The sequence below is a fragment of the Equus quagga genome, chromosome 2 (assembly GCF_021613505.1).
Source record: "Equus quagga isolate Etosha38 chromosome 2, UCLA_HA_Equagga_1.0, whole genome shotgun sequence".
In the NCBI taxonomy this organism is placed as follows: Eukaryota; Metazoa; Chordata; class Mammalia; order Perissodactyla; family Equidae; genus Equus; species Equus quagga.
The window spans coordinates 109978977-109998092 of NC_060268.1; the positions used below are offsets into that span (position 1 = coordinate 109978977).

The 19116-nt window shown below is 36.7% G+C and overlaps 1 protein-coding gene across 4 annotated transcripts in view; it reads right to left on the reverse strand.

The window, feature by feature from the left end:
- LYST (lysosomal trafficking regulator) overlaps positions 1-19116 on the reverse strand; it is a 193531-nt gene that overhangs the window by 56076 nt on the left and 118339 nt on the right. For all 4 annotated transcript variants that reach the window (XM_046651871.1, XM_046651876.1, XM_046651880.1 and 1 more), the window contains 3 exons: positions 15072-15250; positions 12934-13140; positions 177-353 (listed from right to left, as the gene is read on the reverse strand). In XM_046651871.1, the coding sequence (XP_046507827.1) occupies positions 177-353; positions 12934-13140; positions 15072-15250 (563 nt within the window). The remainder of the gene's footprint in view (positions 1-176; positions 354-12933; positions 13141-15071; positions 15251-19116) is intronic.

Genomic DNA, 19116 nt, shown 5'->3' on the forward strand with positions numbered 1-19116 from the left:
TAAAACACTCCTTAAAATAAGCCTATATTTTCTCTTATAGTAAAAAAGCAATATAAAGTAAAAAATTATTTCAAATTCATTATCAGTGATACTCCATGATAAAAAATTCTTTCAATCATTCTTTAATTATATTCGACAGAATCTTCTAAGAAACAGTTACGGCGTCACTGACTCACCTCCTTGATCATTTTAACAAGGTCTGATTTTGCTGACGCACTAGGAGGGCTGCACTTATGACCACATGATTTTAAAGCATTCATAAGCAGTTCTGCTGCGTCCAGTTCTTCTTCAGTCAGTTCATCGTGGTGGTTGTGTATCAACTCTGACAAATACAAAACTAACTTGGGTCCATGCTTTAAAAAAAAAGTAATAATTTTTTTAGTAATAAAGAACTTTTGTTTTTTACACTTAAATTTTTTAACAGTAATTAATTTAAATTATATTGCTAGATTTATTTGGTTGGATCTGGTTTGAACAAATCAGTTAAAACAGACATTTTGGGACAATTGAAATGTGATTATGCATTGGATATTTGATGATATTAGGGTATATGCTAATTTTGTTAGGTTGTTATAGTTACATAGGAAAACGTCTTTTGAAAAATGTTGTGATTTCTATAATTTACTTTAAAATACTTCAGGAAAAGAAGGAATGATACCAATATAATAAAAATATTAACAACTGTTAAATCTAGGTGATGGTTATATGCTATTCATTATACTATTCCCTCTACTTTTCTTAGTATGTTTGAAAATTTTCATTGTAAAAGGTCAAAAGGAAGGAAAGAAGGAAAAGAAAAGAAAGAAACCAAGCTTTTAAGGAAAGAATTGGGAAAGGATTTGCTGAACGAATATAGGTGTTGATGCAAATAATCCATAACCCATCTATAAATGAAAATCTGGGTGAGTTTATTCTGAGCCAAAATGTGAGGACGATAGCCCGGGCCTTCCTTTCCCAAGGAAGGAAGGGCACCAAAGAAGTGGGGTGTACAGAGTGGTTATATACCCTCAAAGAGGATGTTTCACATATGATTGAAATGTCCCTTTTACAATAGTCACGAGATTGCTCTGTTGGCACAGCGATTGATGGACACCGCAGGTAGCAGGTCTGCTGTCTCAGTGGACACAGCAGGGTGGTAGGTCTGTGGTCTTGAGCTGGGTGGTCACAGGTGAGCTGGGTGGTCACAGGTGAGCTGGGCAGTCACAAGTGATCACAGCGATCATGTCCTAGTCTAGGGAGAAATGCTTATCCTTAAGGAAATGCTAATGTGGGGGGAAGTTGCATCTTTATCTTAAGGGTATTTGTTCTTGCCATAGGAAATGCTTAAAGTGGATATACAATGTATGCTCAGTGGCCATGTCAGGCCCTTTTGGAAAAACAGGCAGGCCGAATTAGGTTTACCCTAAATGGCTTCCTCATATACTCCAATATATCCTATTGCTTGCCATTTCTATTTGTCACAGGAAATAAGCTTGGGATAAAGGAAATAATTCTTAGTTCTTTTCACAGAAAAACTGAACTGGAAGGGAAACTTTCCTTTAAACTTCAAGGTAATAGAATTATGCTTATTTATTCTTACTCCTTTGATTTCAGCTTAGTATAGTAGATGTTGGTGAACATTCCAAAACAAAAGCCTATCTTTGCATTCGCTTGTAAGCATTGACTAGTCCCTAGGGAGAACAAAAGGTGAACAACTACAAAACCAGCACTCAGTTCTATGTGTACGTACAGAGAAGAGTTGGTTTAGGCCAAGCTTTTACGAACAGACTCTATAACCAAAATTAGAGTGTTACTCAGGGTAACAACAATTGTTCTTCACAGAGTAAACCTAAATTGAAGTTTGATTAATAATTTTTTAAGTGGCCCTTCCATGCTATAGACATTACACCTGATCGTTATATGTACACTATGTATTAAGTAGACATTAATTTTGGCAACAAGTTAAACATGCATAATTTTACTTTAAAAAATTTGCACCGATATAAATACTACTGCATTTGGCTTTATGACATTTTAAACTGTGAAGAGTATTAAATGTCAACAAATGGATTTGGAAACTATTACGTTTTGGGTGATATTTAAATTAACATGCTGAATCACAGTATGTTATTTCCCAAAAGCATAAGATGAACATATGCAATGATGGAAATAGAAAAGCGCATTTTAATGCAACATTTTAAATTAGTCAGGAGACAGCTGCTACTTGACCAAAAGAGAAAAATGAACAGATGCTCATGAGTAAAAGACCTGAAGAGTTGGTAAATAAGGAGAAATGGTAGATGACTAGAATATTTTCACATGTGTGTCTTAAAAGTAATGTCCCTGATATAACTCTAAAAATACTTCAGTTTAGTATTCAGTGACATTCTAAAATCATCCTGAAAAACTATCAGAAACGTTTTTATTCATTCTGAATATTCAAAGAAACACATGATTTTTTTAAACACCAAAGTTGTTTCTAATATCTCATTTTAACATCCTCTGATCACTCATTTATTGATTATAGTTCTTGGAACTAGAAAAGGTGTTACTGGAGTTAGACGCAAAAAAAAAAAAGTCTTGTTTTCAGTCCTCAAAAGGAGTTTAATCTATTAAACACAAAGCCTTAGAAAATCATAAAATGCTAAAACATGTAAAAATAAAATTTTCAATGAAGCTTCCAAGAAGGAAGGGTTCAAGTGGATTCAAGAATAGGAGGAAGGTTTTGAAGGTGGTATAGTGTGAGCTGGGTATATGGATAAATGAACAGAATGGGTATACAGACAGACAAAGGAGAGGAAATAAAGCGTTTCATGCTGGGGGGACAACATGAATAAAGCAGCATGGCAGTAGGAATACACAAAACGTGAAGATGCTGCAAGAGACAAGGATGAGACTATCTTGAAAGGAGGAGGGGCTACAGACTGGAGAATTAATCAGACTTGAGTTGTAACAGTAGAAAAGAAGCCTGGAGCTTTAAAAATCAGGCAAAGTACAAACAAAATACAGCTTGTAGGCAGCTGCAAAAAAGGCAGGAGAAGATCCCTGTATACTGCTATGGAATGATCTCTAGGATAAACTGTTAGCTAAAGAAAGCAGATTAAGGTGTGCATAGTTTACTATCTTTCTTTGTGTTGACAAGTGGGGGAGATATATATACTTACATGTGTGTACACAGATTTGCTTATATCTTCAAAAGAAATAAAAAACAAAGATGGTTACCTACAGGGAAAGGGAAAGAATGCGGGGAGGGTATAGGGATAAAAGCTAGAACCTCTCTGAATGTGCTGTTTCACAATTTTGATTTTGAAGCATGTAGACATTTTACATAATTAAAAACAAAATTAAACAAATAAAAACACAATGGAATCCCTAAAAATAGAAAAAAAAAAGAAGAAAAAAACCCCCTACTTAGTTGAAGCTAGTGGCATAACCAAATAAAGAAACTTATTTAAAGCTTTTAGAATACAGTATTTTCACTGTACACCCATAATAGTATCCTAAGAACAAGAAGAACCACAAGGAAATCTTAAACTGCATTTAGCAGGCTTGTTTTTCAGTGTAATGTTGGTTACCTTATTTTGAAGATGTTATATATACATGGAAAGATAAAGCAAATAAGTAATTATGTTAGTATCATCAGGAACCAAAGTTATCAACATTAATTACAAAAATAAAAATATAAAATCCAAGAAAAAGTAAAAGTGTCAGTACGAACTCATGATTTACTTTTCTTCCTAAAAAATACAAATTTCCTAGCTTTGTCCATTAAAAAGGCTGAGAAGAAATGACAACCCAACAGAAATGAATGTACGTAGTCCTACATTTGTAGTCTCTAAATACTATTATCTCATTAAAGTCAAATACAGGCTTCTTTGGGGGAAAAGTTTGGTTCCAGGTCTGAGGAAGGAAATGTACAAGATGAGCCTGGGACATTCTTCTGTTCCAGAAAGCAAGGAAGTTAAATCATACCAACTTGTTAAAAATTAAAAAGGCCATGCTAAAAGAACACAACAACTTGAATCTACAGGGGTGTTAATTTGAATATCAAACAGAATTATAACTGCAATAGTTTGAAAATTTATAAACTTTATTAAAAATTTGTAAACTTTATAAAAATTTATGAAATAAAAACATTTATTAAAAATACCTGAGTCTATAATGACACTTCAAAAATAAAAACAAATACAAAAATTGGAGGTTGTTAGGACACCAACTCATTATTCTAAAAATTAATAAATAGGGGAAAGAAAGAACCATTTATCTTGCCTTTTCTACACAGACTGTATTTTAGGGTAGCCAAGTTGTTGACAAGGGAATGTTCTTCCTTATAGAAGAATCAGAGCTAACAGAGGCTGGAGATCCCTATTCTGCAACTGCTAATGAAAAAGTGGCTCTTGGCAACTATCATCAAGGGCTGCTAGAACTAAGTTCTAGCTTAGTTACTTTAACTAAGTTAAAGACTGAGGGCGAAGTTTATACTGGATGGATCAGGCTGATACCATCTATTTAAAAGCAGGGCAACTAGACATTCTGTGCCTCCTGCTATGATATCATAGAAAATGCAAAGCACTCCTAATAAAGTATTCTTTTAAACAAACACACACAAAAACAAATATGAAATGAAGAACTACAATTTAATAAAGTCTCTAGATCTAGAGCCACAAGGACACAATCAACCACATTCAGAACGTGGGAAACTCTACAACATATGACCCAGTTTCATCAACAAATAAATGACATTTTAAAAAATGGTTGGGGAGGGTAATTGCCACGGATTAAAAAGATTTAGTAAACATCAAACAAATGCAATGTGTGGGCACTGTCTGGATCCAGAATCAAGCAAACTATTAAAAAAATTATAAGAAAATTGGGAAAATTTAAACACTGACTGGGTATTAGGTGATAATGAACTATTGTTAATATTATTGTGTAATAAGTTTAAAAAGGTCCTTATTGGTCAGAGATACATATTGAAGTATTTGCAGGTAAAATAATTTGATACCTGATATTTGTTTCAAAATACTACAAGGAAAAATTAAAGTTGGATAATAGTCGTGGAATTCTTTCTTGATTTCTCCTTTTAGGTATGTTTGAAAGTTTCCTTAATAATCTTTAAAAAAAATCAGGTACAGTAATTTGGTCTTGAGGTGGAGAGGAGGTTATGGCAGTGATCTGAGCATAAGAGGTGAAAGCGTGAACTAGGATGGGGCCAGCAGACTACTGAGAAAGACACAGCTAAATAAACGACTAGCCTTGGCCTCTCTTATTTCAAGAAAGAAGAAAAAGTCAACCATAGTTCCAATGTTTCAAGCTAAAATCAATAAAGATACCACTGACCAAAACAGAGTAGTGTAGAAGGGAAGCTGGTATGCAAAAAAGAGGAATACGAACACCAGGCTTGGATTTTGATGGATGGCAACTTTGCTGAGTACAAAGAAACCAAAGAACACCACTTCAAATTCTCCACAGAGGAGACATTGGGGCTGGATATACTTGTGCCTTGGGAAGGGAAGACAATGCCCTTAGTGCACTTGGGAGAGCCTTAATATTGGAAAGAGCATCTAAAAATATCACTTCAACACTATAACCTTTTGGATCCTAATATCATATGTCTGAGTTTCCCAGGTATTAAAGGTATACCTGTTCTTTCTTATATATCAGCTATTACTTTACTTGTAAGGGTATAATTTACATATAATAAAGCATACAGGTGTTAAGTGTTCATTTCTATGATTTTTGACAATTGCATACACCCATGTATGCAATAAGTATGCATACCATGTATACCACTACCTAAAATAAGATATAGTACATTTTTATCATCCCAGAAAGTTTCCTGATGCCCCTTTCCAGTCAATTACCCTTCTCACTGCCCCGCTCCTCACAGAGACAACTACTGTCTTGAATTCTATCATATCTTAATTTTGCCTGTTCATGGACTTCATATAAAATGGAATTACAGAATGTGTACTCTTTTGTGTTTGGCTGTTCCTTTCACCAACACAATGTTTTTGAGCTTCATTCATAATGGTAGGTGTATCAGCAGTCTTTCCTTTTTATTGCTGTATAATAGTCTATTGTATAAATATATCACAATTTGTTTATATATTCTCCTGTTGATAGACATTTGGGTTATTTCCAACTTTTGGCTATTATGAAAAAGGATTTTTTTTTTAGGAAGACTGGCTCTGAGCTAACATCTATGCCCATCTTCCTCTATATGTGGGACGCCTGCCACAGCATGGCTTGATAAGTGGTGCATGGGTCCGCACCTGGGATCTGAACTGGCGAACCCCAGGCCATCAAAGCGGAGCATGTGAACTCAAGTGCTGTGCCACCAGGCTGGCTCTGTCACGGATGTTTTTGTACAAGTCTTTTTTTTTTTTTATTGAGTTAATGATAGGTTACAATCTTGTGTGATTTCAGTTGTACATTAATGTTTGTCATTCGTGTTGTAGGTGCACCATTTCACACTTTGTGCCCACCCCCCACCCCACCTTTCCCCTGGTAGCCACTAATCTGTTTTCTTTGCCCACATTTTTAAATTCCTCATATGAGTGGAGTCATACAGAGATTATCCTTCTCTAACTGGCTTATTTCACTTAACATAATTCCCTCAAGGTCCATCCATGTTGTTGCAAATGGGATGATTTTGTTCTGTTTTGCAGCTGAGTAGTATTCCATTGTATACATGTACCACATCTTCTTTATCCATTCGTCTGTTGATGGGCACTTAGGCTGCTTCCATGTCTTGGCTATTGTAAATAATGCTGCAATGAACATTGGGGTGCATAGGACTTTTGGAATTGCTGACTTCAAGCTCTTTGGACAGATAGCCAGTAGTGGAATGGCTGGATCATATGGTAGTTCTACTTTTAATTTTTTGAGGAATCTCCATACTGTTTTCCATAGTGGCTGCACCAGTTTGCATTCCCACCGGCAGTGTATGAGGGTTCCATTCTCTCCACAGCCTTTCCAACATTTGTTACTATTAGATTTAGATATTTTTGTCCTTCTAATGGGTCTAAGGTGATATCTCAGTGTAGTTTTGATTTGCATTTCCCTGATGATCAGCGATGATGAGCATCTTTTCATGTGCCTATTAGCCATCCGTATATCTTCTTTGGAGAAATGTCTGTTGATGTCTCCAGCTCATTTTTTGATTTGGTTGTTTGATTTTTTGTTGTTGAGTTGTGAGAGTTCCTTATATATTATGGATATTAAGCCTTTGTCAGATATATGACTTGCAAATATTTTTTCCCAGTTAGTGGGTTGTTTTTTTGTTTTAATCCTGTTTTCATTTGTCTTGAAGAAGCTCTTTAGTCTGATGAAGTGCCATTTGTTTATTCTTTCTATTGTTTCCCTTCTCTGAGAAGACATGGCATCCGAAAAGGTCCTTTTAATACTGATGTCAAAGAGTGTACTGCCTACGTTTTCTTCCAGAAGCCTTATGGTTTCAGGTCTCACCTTTAGGTCATTGATCCATTTTGAGTTTATTTTGGCGAATGGTGAAAAAGAATGGTCAATTTTCATTCATTTACATATGGCTTTCCAGTTTTCCCAGCACCATTTGTTGAAAAGACTTTCTTTTCTCCATTGTATGCACTCAGCTCCTTTGTCGAAGATAAGCTGTCCATAGATGTGTGGTTTCATTTCTGGGCTTTCAATTCTGTTCCATTGATCTGTGCACCTGTTTTTGTACCAGTACCATGCTGTTTTGATTACTGTAGCTTTGTAGTAAGTTTTGAAGTCAGGGATTGTGATGCCTCCCGTTTTGTTCTTTTTTCTCAGGATTGCTTTAGCAATTCAGGGTCTTTTGTTGTCCCATATAAATTTTTGGGTTCTTTGTTCTAATTCTGTAAAGAATGTCACTGGGATTCTGATTGGGATAGCAGTGAATCTGTAGATTGCTTTAGGTAGAACGGACGTTTTAACTATGTTTATTCTTCCAATCCATGTACATGGAATGTCTTTCCATCTCCTTATGTCGTCATCCAATTCTCTCAGAAAGGCCTTGTAATTTTCATTATATAGGTCCTTCACTTCCTTAGTTAAATTTACCCCAAGGTATTTTATTCTTTTTGTTGCCATTGTGAAGGGTATTGTGTTCTTGAGTTATTTTGTGTTAGTTCGTTATTAGAATATAGAAATGCTACTGATTTATGCAAATTGATTTTATACCCTGAAACTTTGCTGTAGTTGTTGATTACTTCTAAGAGTTTTCCAATGGATTCTTTGGGGTTTTCTATATATAAGATCATGTCATCTGCAAACAGTGAGAGTTTCACTTCTTCCCTCCCTATTTGGATTCCTTTTATTCCTTTTTCTTGCCTGATTGCTCTGGCCAGGACCTCCAGTACTACGTTAAATAAGAGTGGTGATAGAGGGCATCCTTGTCTCGTTCCTGTTTTCAGGGGGATGGCACTCAGTTTTTGCCCATTGAGTATGATGTTGGCTGTGGGTTTGTCATATATGGCCTTTATTATGTTAAGGTAGTTCCCTTCTATGCCCATTTTGTTCAGAGTTTTTATCATAAATGGCTGTTGGATCTTGTCAAATGCTCTCTCTGCATATATTGAGATGATCATGTGGTTTTTATTCCTCAGTTTGTTGATGTGGTGTATCATGTTGATTGATTTGCGGATGTTGAACCATCCCTGTGTCCCTGGTATGAATCCCAACTGATCATGATGTATGATCCTTTTGATGAATTGCTGAGTTCTGGTGGCCAAAATTCTGTTTAGAATTTTTGCATCTATGTTCATCAGTGATATTGGCCTGTAGTTCTCTTTTTTCGTGGTGTCCTTGTCAGGTTTTGGTATCAGCGTGATGTTGGCCTCATAGAATGTGTTAGGAAGTGTTCCATCCTCCCTAATTTTTTGGAATAGTTTGAAAAGGATAGGTATTAAATCCTCTCTGAAAGTTTGGTAGAATTCCCCAGGGAAGCCATCTGGTCCTGGGGTTTTATTCTTAGGGATGTTTTTGATTGCTGTTTCAATCTCTCTCCTTGTGATTGGTCTGTTCAAATTGTCTGCTTCTTCTTGAGTGATCTTTGGGAGATTGTAGGAGTCCAAGAATTTATCCATTTCCTCTAGGTTATCCATTCTATTAGCATAGAGTTTTTCGTAGTATTCTCTTATAATCCGTTGTATTTCTGTAGAGTCTGTTGATATTTCTCCTCTTTCATTTCTGATTTTGTTTATTTGAGCTCTCTCTTCTTTTCTTTGTAAGTCTGGCTAGGGGTTTGTCAATTTTATTTATCTTCTCAAAGAACCAGCTCTTTGTTTCATTGATTCTTTCTACTGCCTTTTTCGTTTCAATAGTATTTATTTCTGCTCTGATTTTTATTATTTCTCTCCTTCTGCTGACTTTGGGCTTTATTTGTTCTTCTTTCTCTAGTTCAGTTAGGTGTAGTTTAAGATTGCTTATTTGGGATTTTTCTTGTTTGTTAAGATGTGCCTGTATTGCAATGAATTCTCCTCTAAATACAGCTTTTGCTGTATCCCATATGAGTTGGTATGGTATGTTATCATTTTCATTAGTTTCCAGGTATTTTTTGATTTCTTCTTTAATTTCTTCAATGATCCATTGGTTGTTCAGTAGTGTATTGTTTAGTCTCCACATCTTTGTGCCTTTCTCAGCTTTTTTCTTGTAATTAATTTCTAGCCTTATAGCATTATGATCAGAGAAGATGCTTGTTATTATTTCAATTTTTTAAAATTTGTACAGGCTTGCCTTGTTTCCCAACATACGGTCTATCCTTGAGAATGTTCCATGTGCACTTGAGAAGAATGTGTATTCTGCTTTTTTAGGGTGAAGTGATCTATATACGTTTATTAACTCCAATTGTTTTAGTTTTTCGTTTAGCTCCACTATTTCTTTGTTGATTTTCTGTCTGGATGATCTGTCCATTGATGTGAGTGGGGTGTTGACGTCCCCTACTATTATTGTGTTGTTTTTAACATCTTCCTTTAGGTCTGTTAATAGTTGCTTTATGAACCTTGGTGCTCCTGTGTTGGGTGCATAGATATTTATAAGCATTATTTCTTTGATGAAGTGTCCCTTTGATCATTATATATTGTCCCTGTGTGTCTTTCTTTACCTGTCTTATTTTGAAATCCACTTTGTCTGCTATAAGAATTGCAACACCTGCTTTTTTTTCCTTGCTATTGGCTTGAAGTATTGTCCTCCACCCCTTCACTCTGAGACTGTGTTTGTCCTTGGGGCTGAGGTGCGTTTCCTGGAAGCAACAAATTGTTGAATCTTGTTCTTTAATCCATTTTGCCACTCTGTGTCTTTTTATTGGAGAGTTCAATCTGTTTACATTAAGAGTGATTATTGATGCATGTGGACTTAAAGCTGTCAATCTGTTGCTCATTATCTGCCTTTCCTGCTTTTCTCTTCCAGTGTGCTTTATCCTACCCATTTGATACTGCAATTTCTTATGCTGGGTTTCTTAGATTTTTGCTTATTTATGATTTGTGTCTCTGTTCTGTTATTTAGTTTAGTGGCTACCCTGAAGTTTGTATTTAGAATCTTGTGTATAATATAGTCTATTCTCAGGTGGTCTCTTACTTGCTTGGCCTAGACTAATTTAGTCCCTTTGCTCTTCCCCTCCTAAATTATTATTTTCACTTCTTGTTCCAACTTGTGATATGAGTTTGTAGTTAAGAGTGATAAGATCGTCTTGGCTTTGGTAGTTTCCTTACCTTTATCCTAATGCTATGGTTGAATATTTGCTATCCTACTCTGGCTCTATTTATCTGTCTCCCTACTCTGTGGTTTGTGACCCTTTTCTCCTTTTTTTCTTTTTTCAGATATGAGAGCCTTCTTGAGGATTTCTTGTAGTGGAGGACTTTTAGTTACAAATTCCCTTAACTTTTGTTTGTCTGGAAAAGATTTAATTTCTCCCTCATATCTGAAGGATATTCTTGCTAGATAGAGTATTCTTGGCTGAAGATTTTTATCTTTTAAAGCTTTGAATATGTCACTCCATTCTCTCCTAGCTTGTAAGGTTTCTGCAGAGAAATCTGCTGAAAGTCTGACAGGAGCTCCTTTGTAGGTAATTCTCTTTTGTCTTGCAGCCCTGAGTATTCTTTCCTTGTCATTCATTTTTGCCATTTGTACTACCATATGCCTTGCAGTAGGTCTTTTTACATTGACAAATCTAGGAGATCTGAAAGCTTCCTCTACACACATTTCTCTCTCAATCCCTAGATTTGGGAAGTTCTCTTCTATAATTTCATTAAGCACACTTTCTGCTCCATTTTCCTTTTCCACGTTCTTGGGAATTCCTATGATCCTTAAATTCTTTCTCCTCATTGAATCTGCTCTCTAATACTTTCCTCATTCCTTTTAATCCTTGGTTCTCTTTCTTCCTCTGTCTGGAGCCATTCAGCCTGTCTATCTTCGATTATGCTAATTTGCTCTTTTATGGAGTCTACCTGGGCATTCAGGGAATCCGTATTCTGTTTTATCTGGTCCATTGTGTTTTTCATCTCCAGTAATTCTCTTTGACTCTTCTTTATAATTTCAATCTCTTTTGTGAAGTAACTCCAGAACTCGGCTTGTTTCTCTATCTTTCTCTCTACCTCATTGAGTTTTTTGATTATAGCTGCTCTGAACTCATTTTCATTTAGTTTACCTAATTCCAAGTCCTCAGGACTTAATTCTATGTTTTTGTTGTTTTCCTTCTGGTCTGGGGCTTTTATAAATTGCTGGATGGTAGAGAAGCGGTTTTTTCTCATGGTGGTAGAATTTGGTTGCAGTTACAGCCTGTCGCCACTAGATGGGGGCAGAGTGCTGCGCGTTCTGAACTCTCCGCCTTCGGGCAAGGTGGCGGCGCCCAGTGCGCTTTGCTGGGGCAGGGGCAGCGGTGGTTTCTCTTGCGCACCGATCTGGATTCGATCAGTTCTGTTCTCTGGTCTCCCGGGGCCCTGTGTTTATGGGGTCCCCGTGCATGGAAGCTTTCCCCCATCAGCGGGTTTCCACTGTACCAGCGGCGGGAGTCCTAGACGATCCCCTGGTCACACGGCCCCTCCCCCGCTCCTTCCTGGTCCTGCGCGGCAATCCCGGTTTCTACGGGATGAAGCGATGTTCTCTCCTACCCCATTCCAGCTCCTCCGAGGCAGGCAGTAGGGGTTCCGTCCTCTGTCTTTTGATACTGTAGGTCTTTGAGTCCTGGCATTAGGTTCATTAGCTGAAATTCAGGTTTTTTTTCTCAGTCCTTTGTTGCACTTTGGAGGGGAGAGAGTCCCGGGTCAGCTCACCCCGCCATTTTGCTCCTACTCCTTCCGATATTTTTGTACAAGTCTTTTTATGGACATACGTTTTAATTTCTCTTGGGTAACTACTTAAAAATGGAATTTTAGGGGCACAGGTTAAGTGTATGTTTAATTTTATAAGAAACTGCTAAACAGCTGTCTAAAATGGTTATACCATTTAATTCTCCATCTATCACTCTGTATGTGACAAAACTTACAGACTCTGAAATTCTTTTAAATATTTTGATTTTGATCATTCCAAATGATCAAGTTTTTTTCCACTTTAACTTACTGTACATATTTTTTGAAATATGTTATATGTACTGTTGGTGGAGCTATTCAGTATAGATGGTTTATGTACAATATAATGCTTTTACAAAAGGCTCCAAACAGTTCTTAAAGAAAACACTTTGAGATTTAGTAACAAACTACAAAAGATCTTACAAGAACTCAGATATACTACTACTTAATTTAAGCACCATCAAAAGGAATGGGAAATAAACATAGAGATCAAATTGAGTCTGGCATAGAGCATCTGAAGAAAGACCTCAGGTGATGTTTGCCTGGTAAGAAAACTATATTCATAATGTTAGGCATGAAGAAACAGTTTCATTTCAGTTCTTGTTTTGTGCAATTTTATATTTCACCAGTAGTTTTCACGTATCTTACGAAATGCTGAGATACTTACTTGCAGGGATGAACTAAGACAATCTCGTAGTATTTCCTGATGATTCGGTTCACGAACTATTTCAAAAATTTGCTTTCTCTCTTGTGAAGGGTGAGCTGGTGACAAAATATGCACTAGTAGTCGCCCAAGCTGCATTCGGAAGGTTTCCTTACAAGACCATAAGATTTTAGTCCACTGCTGCTTGGAACCACTGGTTTTACTTGAACCCTTAAATCAAAACAGGAATGAATTAGGATCAGACTTCTTAACCAAAAATATACTAACATCAACACAGCCCTAAAGATTTTAATTCTAGATATTTTTAATAGTCAAAATTAAAAGACATACACATTCATTCAAATGAGTGTTTAAAAGAGACGGACATGCACCAATGCTTTATAGTAGCATTATTCAAAATAGCCAAAAGGTGGAAACAATCTAAATGTCCATAAATGGACGAAGGGATAAACAAAATGTGGTATATACATAGAATGGAATGTTATTCAGCCTTAAAAAGGAATGAAGTTCTGATACTTAATTCAACACAATGAACTTTGAAAACATTATGCTAAATGAAATAAGCCACACACACAAAAGGACAAATATTGTATGATTAACTTATACGAGGTATCTAGAAAGTCAAATTCATAGAGACAGAAGGTAGAATAGTGGTTATCAGGGGCTGGAGGAAGGGGTAATAAGGAGTTATTATTTAATGGGCAGAGAGCTTCAGTTTGGGATAAGGAGAAAGTTCTGGAGATGAACAGTGGTAACGGTTGTGTAATAATATGAAGGTACTTAGTACCACTGACTTGTACTCTTAGAAAGAGGTTACTATAATAAATTTTATGTTATGTATATTTGACACAATTAAAGAAAGAGAGATGGATGAAGAAGCTACTGTCCTAAGCACTTAAAAAATTACCTAGGGGTTGGAAATTTAAAACAAACAAAAAAAGAACCATCAAAGAACAATGGTAGCTAAATCTGCATTGATTTTGCAAAATAAAAGACAAAGGATTCATAATAAAGACTTGAATTAGTACTAAAAATATTGAGTTTAAAAGTCACAAATCAAAAATTGCATATAAATTGACCATCAGTATTCCCTAACAAATAACCAAATAAGCTGTTTCAACTGTGGTCCCAGTAAGGCTGGGCCAATTCTGATCAAATCTCCTGTATCTGGTTGAAAACTAGAATCAGTACATTTTAGGGTTTATTTGGAGTTTTGGAAATGGCTTTCCAAACATTCCTAGTCCTAAGGGCCCTGTATAAATGATTCAGTCCTAAGTGGAATCTGCAGACATCAAAACCTAGCTTAGATTTAGACATTGGCAGAGTCAGGATTTATGAGTTCTGCTAGAAATAGATCAGCCTCCGGTATCTATGGAGTGAACTGACTGATTTGTTCCCTATGATCAACTGTAAGTGACCTAGAGAAACCCAAGTAAGTCAATGACAAATGTAGCCTGACACTTATCAGTATTCTCTATGTAATTTTGAAGGTACTCAATATGTTTAAGCCAAGACCTAAACTTCATAATAATTCATAATAATAATTCAGGAGTAACTAGCTATAAATAATGTCCTTTAAAAACAGGTTATTAATTTAAACTCTCAAAGTAATCATGAAAGCCCTATTCTTTTCTGATGTGGATCTTACTAAACTGTAATAATAGAAAATGGCCTTCAGGTTACAGACTTAAAAACCAATGCTGCATGGGGGGCTGGCCCCATGGCCGAGTGGTTAAGTTCGAGCGCTCCGCTGCAGGCGGCCCAGTGTTTCGTTGGTTCAAATCCTGGGCGCGGACATGGCACTGCTCATCGGACCGCGCTGAGGCGGCGTCCCACATGCCACAGCTAGAAGAACCCACAACGAAGAATACACAACTATGTACCGGGGGGGCTTTGGGGAGAAAAAGGAAGAAATAAAATCTTTAAAAAAAAAAAAAAAACAACCAATGCTGCATGAAGTGAGTCCTTTTGAAAAGGTAAATTAGCTGTATATATTACCCCATTATTCAAATTTCAGGTTGTCTGAGTTTCAGAAAACTGTGAAAGAATACAAATATGATTTTGAAAACATATAATACAGATACACAAGACCTCTAGCTTTTTGTGTGAATAAACATTTCCCAAGTAATTAATTTACTTACAACAGATACTTTGAATCCTTCTACCAGATACGTGAATATTTCTTTCTGAAATGGATTGAAAACTGAAGGCTGGTCATGATAAATATTTTCTTCAGAAATTTCAGTTTGGGAAACTGAGTTCTTGCTTTGACTTGCACTTTCCGGAGTACTCAAAATGTCAATAATGTCTGGATTAAACTCTTTGAAATAAAAAAAGAATAAAAATTAGTCAAATCACTAATACCTAGATATTACAAATGGTAATGATGTTGATAAAAATATTCTACATAATTAGTAATTCAGTTAACACAAGATAAATATGTGGTAGATATATTAAATGCAGAAGACACAATATACTAAAAAAAGTGAATTCACCCAAAACAGTGTAGACATTTAAACGTACATAAGTCATGCAATTGTACATTAAAGATTTATTTTACTAATGAAGATGAATTAAACTGTGAAATTATTAAAGCCATGAGGTTCTTGTACAAATCAAACATAAAAGACCACATGATATTTATATTAGATGGATGTGCAAAGCTGTTTCACTGCTTGTGCTATCCCATTAAATGCTGTGCATATGATAACAATGGTTCCATTTCAGAGTTTAGCCTGGGAACTGGTTGCCCCAAATATAAATTAGAAAAGTTAAAAAAAAAAACCCTCCAGTGCATTATGTTTTTCCAGTGATAAACAATTATTGTTTTCTTTTTCCTGTCTTCTTGAGGTTATTAGAACATTTTTTAGAATTCCATTGACTTATCTATAGTGCATTTGAGTGTATTTCTTCACATAGCTTTTTAGTGATGCTCTAGGTATTACAACTTATATATATAAATATATAAATAATTAGCCATTACAGATATGAAAATTGAAAGCACAATGTGATATCACTACAGAATGGCTAAAATTAAAAATAGTGACAACTTCAAATACTAGTAAGGATATGAAGAAAACTACATCACTCATACATTGCTGGTGGGAATGCAAAATTATACAGCCACTCAGGAAAAGCTTGGCAGTTTCTCTACAAAAACAAAACACACAACTACCATACAACCCAGCAACTGCACTTCTGGCATTTATCTCAGAAAAATGAAGACATATGTTCACACAAAAACCTGCACATAAAAGTTTATAGCAGTCAGCTTTATTTGCAATAGCCAAAAAGTAGAAACAACACAGATGTTCTTTCAGGTGAATGGTTAAACAAACTGTGGTGTATCCATACTATGGAATACTACTCAGCAAAAACAAAAAAAAGAACAAACTATTGATACATGCAACAACCAGGATGACTCTCCAGAGAATTATGCTGAGTGAAAAAAGCCAATCTTAAAAGGCTACATACTGTATGAGTCCATTTATATGATATTCTTTTTTTTTAAAGATTGGCACCTGAGCTAACAACTGTTGCCAATCTTCTTTTTGTTTTTCTTGCTTTATCTCCCCAAACCACCCACCCTCCATCATAGTTGTATATCTTAGTTGTAGGTCCTTCTAGTTGTGGCATATGGGACGTCACCTCCATGTGGCCTAACGAGCAGTGCCATGTCCACGCCCAGGATCTGAACCGGCAAAACTCTGGGCCGCCAAAGAGGAGCGCATGAACTTAACCACTCAGCCACAGGGCCAGCCCCTAAATGATATTGTTGAAATGATGAAAAATGGAATTGGAGAGCAGATTAGAGGTTGCCAGGGACTAAAGAGGGGGTGGTAATGGGAGGAAAGTGGGTGTGGCTATGAAAGTCTACATACGGGATCCTTGTGGTGATGGAAATGATATTTCTTGACTGTATTAATGTCAATATCCTGGGAGTGATATTGGACTATAGTTTTGCATGATCCACTGGGGGAAACTGGGTAAAGGGTACATGGGATCTCTGTAATACTTCTTAACAACTGCATGTGACTCTATGATTACCTCACAGGAAAGTTAAAAAAATATATTGGAGGTGCTGTACTGTTTAAAACTCAATGGTCAATCTAGGCCTGCATTTAACACGTTAAAAAGTGGACTTCAGAGGAGTGATTTCAGCATCATGGAAGAGTGAACTTGCCTGGGACTTTCTCCCCTCCAATATACAATGAAAAGGAGCATCCATACTCCAACAGAGGACATCCTAACACAACACAAAAACACTGGAGAGACAGGAAGCCACATGACGAAGGGCAGAGAGGCTGGAGTCTCCCTCGGAGGAACTGGAACAGGGTAAGAGAGAACTTTGCTCCCTCGGCTAAAGTCTGTAATCTGCAACCACGGGAAGATCCGTGAGGGAAGGAGCAGGGGAGAGGATGCTCATTCACGGGAACACCAACAAAGCCCTTGGGCCCTTGCAGCCTAGAGGGAAGCCCTCTAATGGGGCGAAAGCTTTCACAGGGCGTGACCTCATCAAGCCAACATCCCAGGAGACCAGATAGCGAGAGTGAGAATGCCTGGAGAGCATGCAGGAGGAACTGCCCCTCCCTCCACCCACCCAGTGCAGCTCCACTGCCTGGGATCTTGACAGAAGGCGTAGGGCTCAGAATACACGGCTCTCGACCCCCACCCAGTGGTGACAGGTGGTAACTGCAACCAAATAATACCAGAATGCAAAAGACCCGACCCACTTCCTCTAACAACATCAGAAGTTACCTCAAATCTCCAGACCAGAGAGAAAATGACAAGTACCCAGAATTCAGTCCTGAGGACACAGAAATATGTCATCTAAATGACAGTGAATTCAAAATAGCTATCACCAAAAAACTCAACGAGGTAAAAGAAAATGAAGAGAAACAATTCAACAAGTTCAGGAGCTACTTCACAAAACAGATTGAAACTATAAAGAAGAATCAATCAGAAACATTAGAGATGAAAGACACATGGAAGAGATAAAACAAAGTATGGATTCCCCAAATGCTTGGGTGGACATCATAGAGGAGTGCATCAGCATAATCCAAGATAGACAGGTTGAAATGCACCAGACAGAGGAGGAGAGAGAACTAAGACTAAAAAGAAATGAAGAAAGTCTCCGAGAAATATCCAACTCAAGGAAATGCAACACAAGAATTACAGGTATTCCAGAAGGAGAAGAGAAGGAGAAAGGAGCAGAAAGCATGTTCAAAGAAATAATAGCAGAGAACTTCCCAAACCTAGGGAAAGAGAGGGACATCTGTGTGGAACAGGCTTCCAGAGCTCCTAGAGTTGTCAATGTAAAAAGACCTACAGGAAGGCATATAGTAGTAAAACTGGAAAAAATGAGTGACAAAGAAAGAATACTAAGGGCAGCAAGGCAGAAGAAAATAACCTACAAAGGCTTTCAGCAGATTTCTCTGCAGAAACCTTACAAGCGAGGAGAGAATGGAACGACATATTCAAATGTTTAAAAGACAAAAATCTTCAGCCAAGAATACTCTATCCAGCAAAAATATCCTTCAGATATGAGGGAGAAATAACATTCCCCCCAAAAAGCTAAGGGATTTGTAGCCACAAGATTCCCCCTACAAGAAATCGTCAAGAAGGCCCTCATACCTGAAAAAAAAAAGGGAGGCAGAGAAAGGGGTCACAAAACACAGAGTAAGGAGATAAACAGGTAGACAGAATCAGAATAGGATAGCAAATACTCAAGTATAGCATTAAGCTAAAGGGAATGAAAACACCAAAAAACAAAGATAATCCTCTCATTTTAACCACAAATTCAAAACACAAGATGGAATAAGATATGAGAAAAACAACTTAGGAGGGGAGGAGGAAAGGGACTGAATCGGTTTAGACTAAGGAAATAAGAGGTCATCAGAAAATGGACTATCTTATACACGAGATTCTGAATACAAACCTCAGGGTAACCACTAAACAAAAAAGCAGAACAGAGATACAAAGAATAAATAAGGAGAAAACAAAGAAACACATCATAAAAAACTACATAATTCAATGGGTAGACCAAAACACACAGGATGAGAAGCAAATAAAATGCAGGAAAACCAGAAAATGAGTGATAAAATGACAGCATTAAGCCCTCATACATCAATTATCACAATAAATGTAAATGGATTGAATTCTCTAATAAAAAGACACAGAATGGCG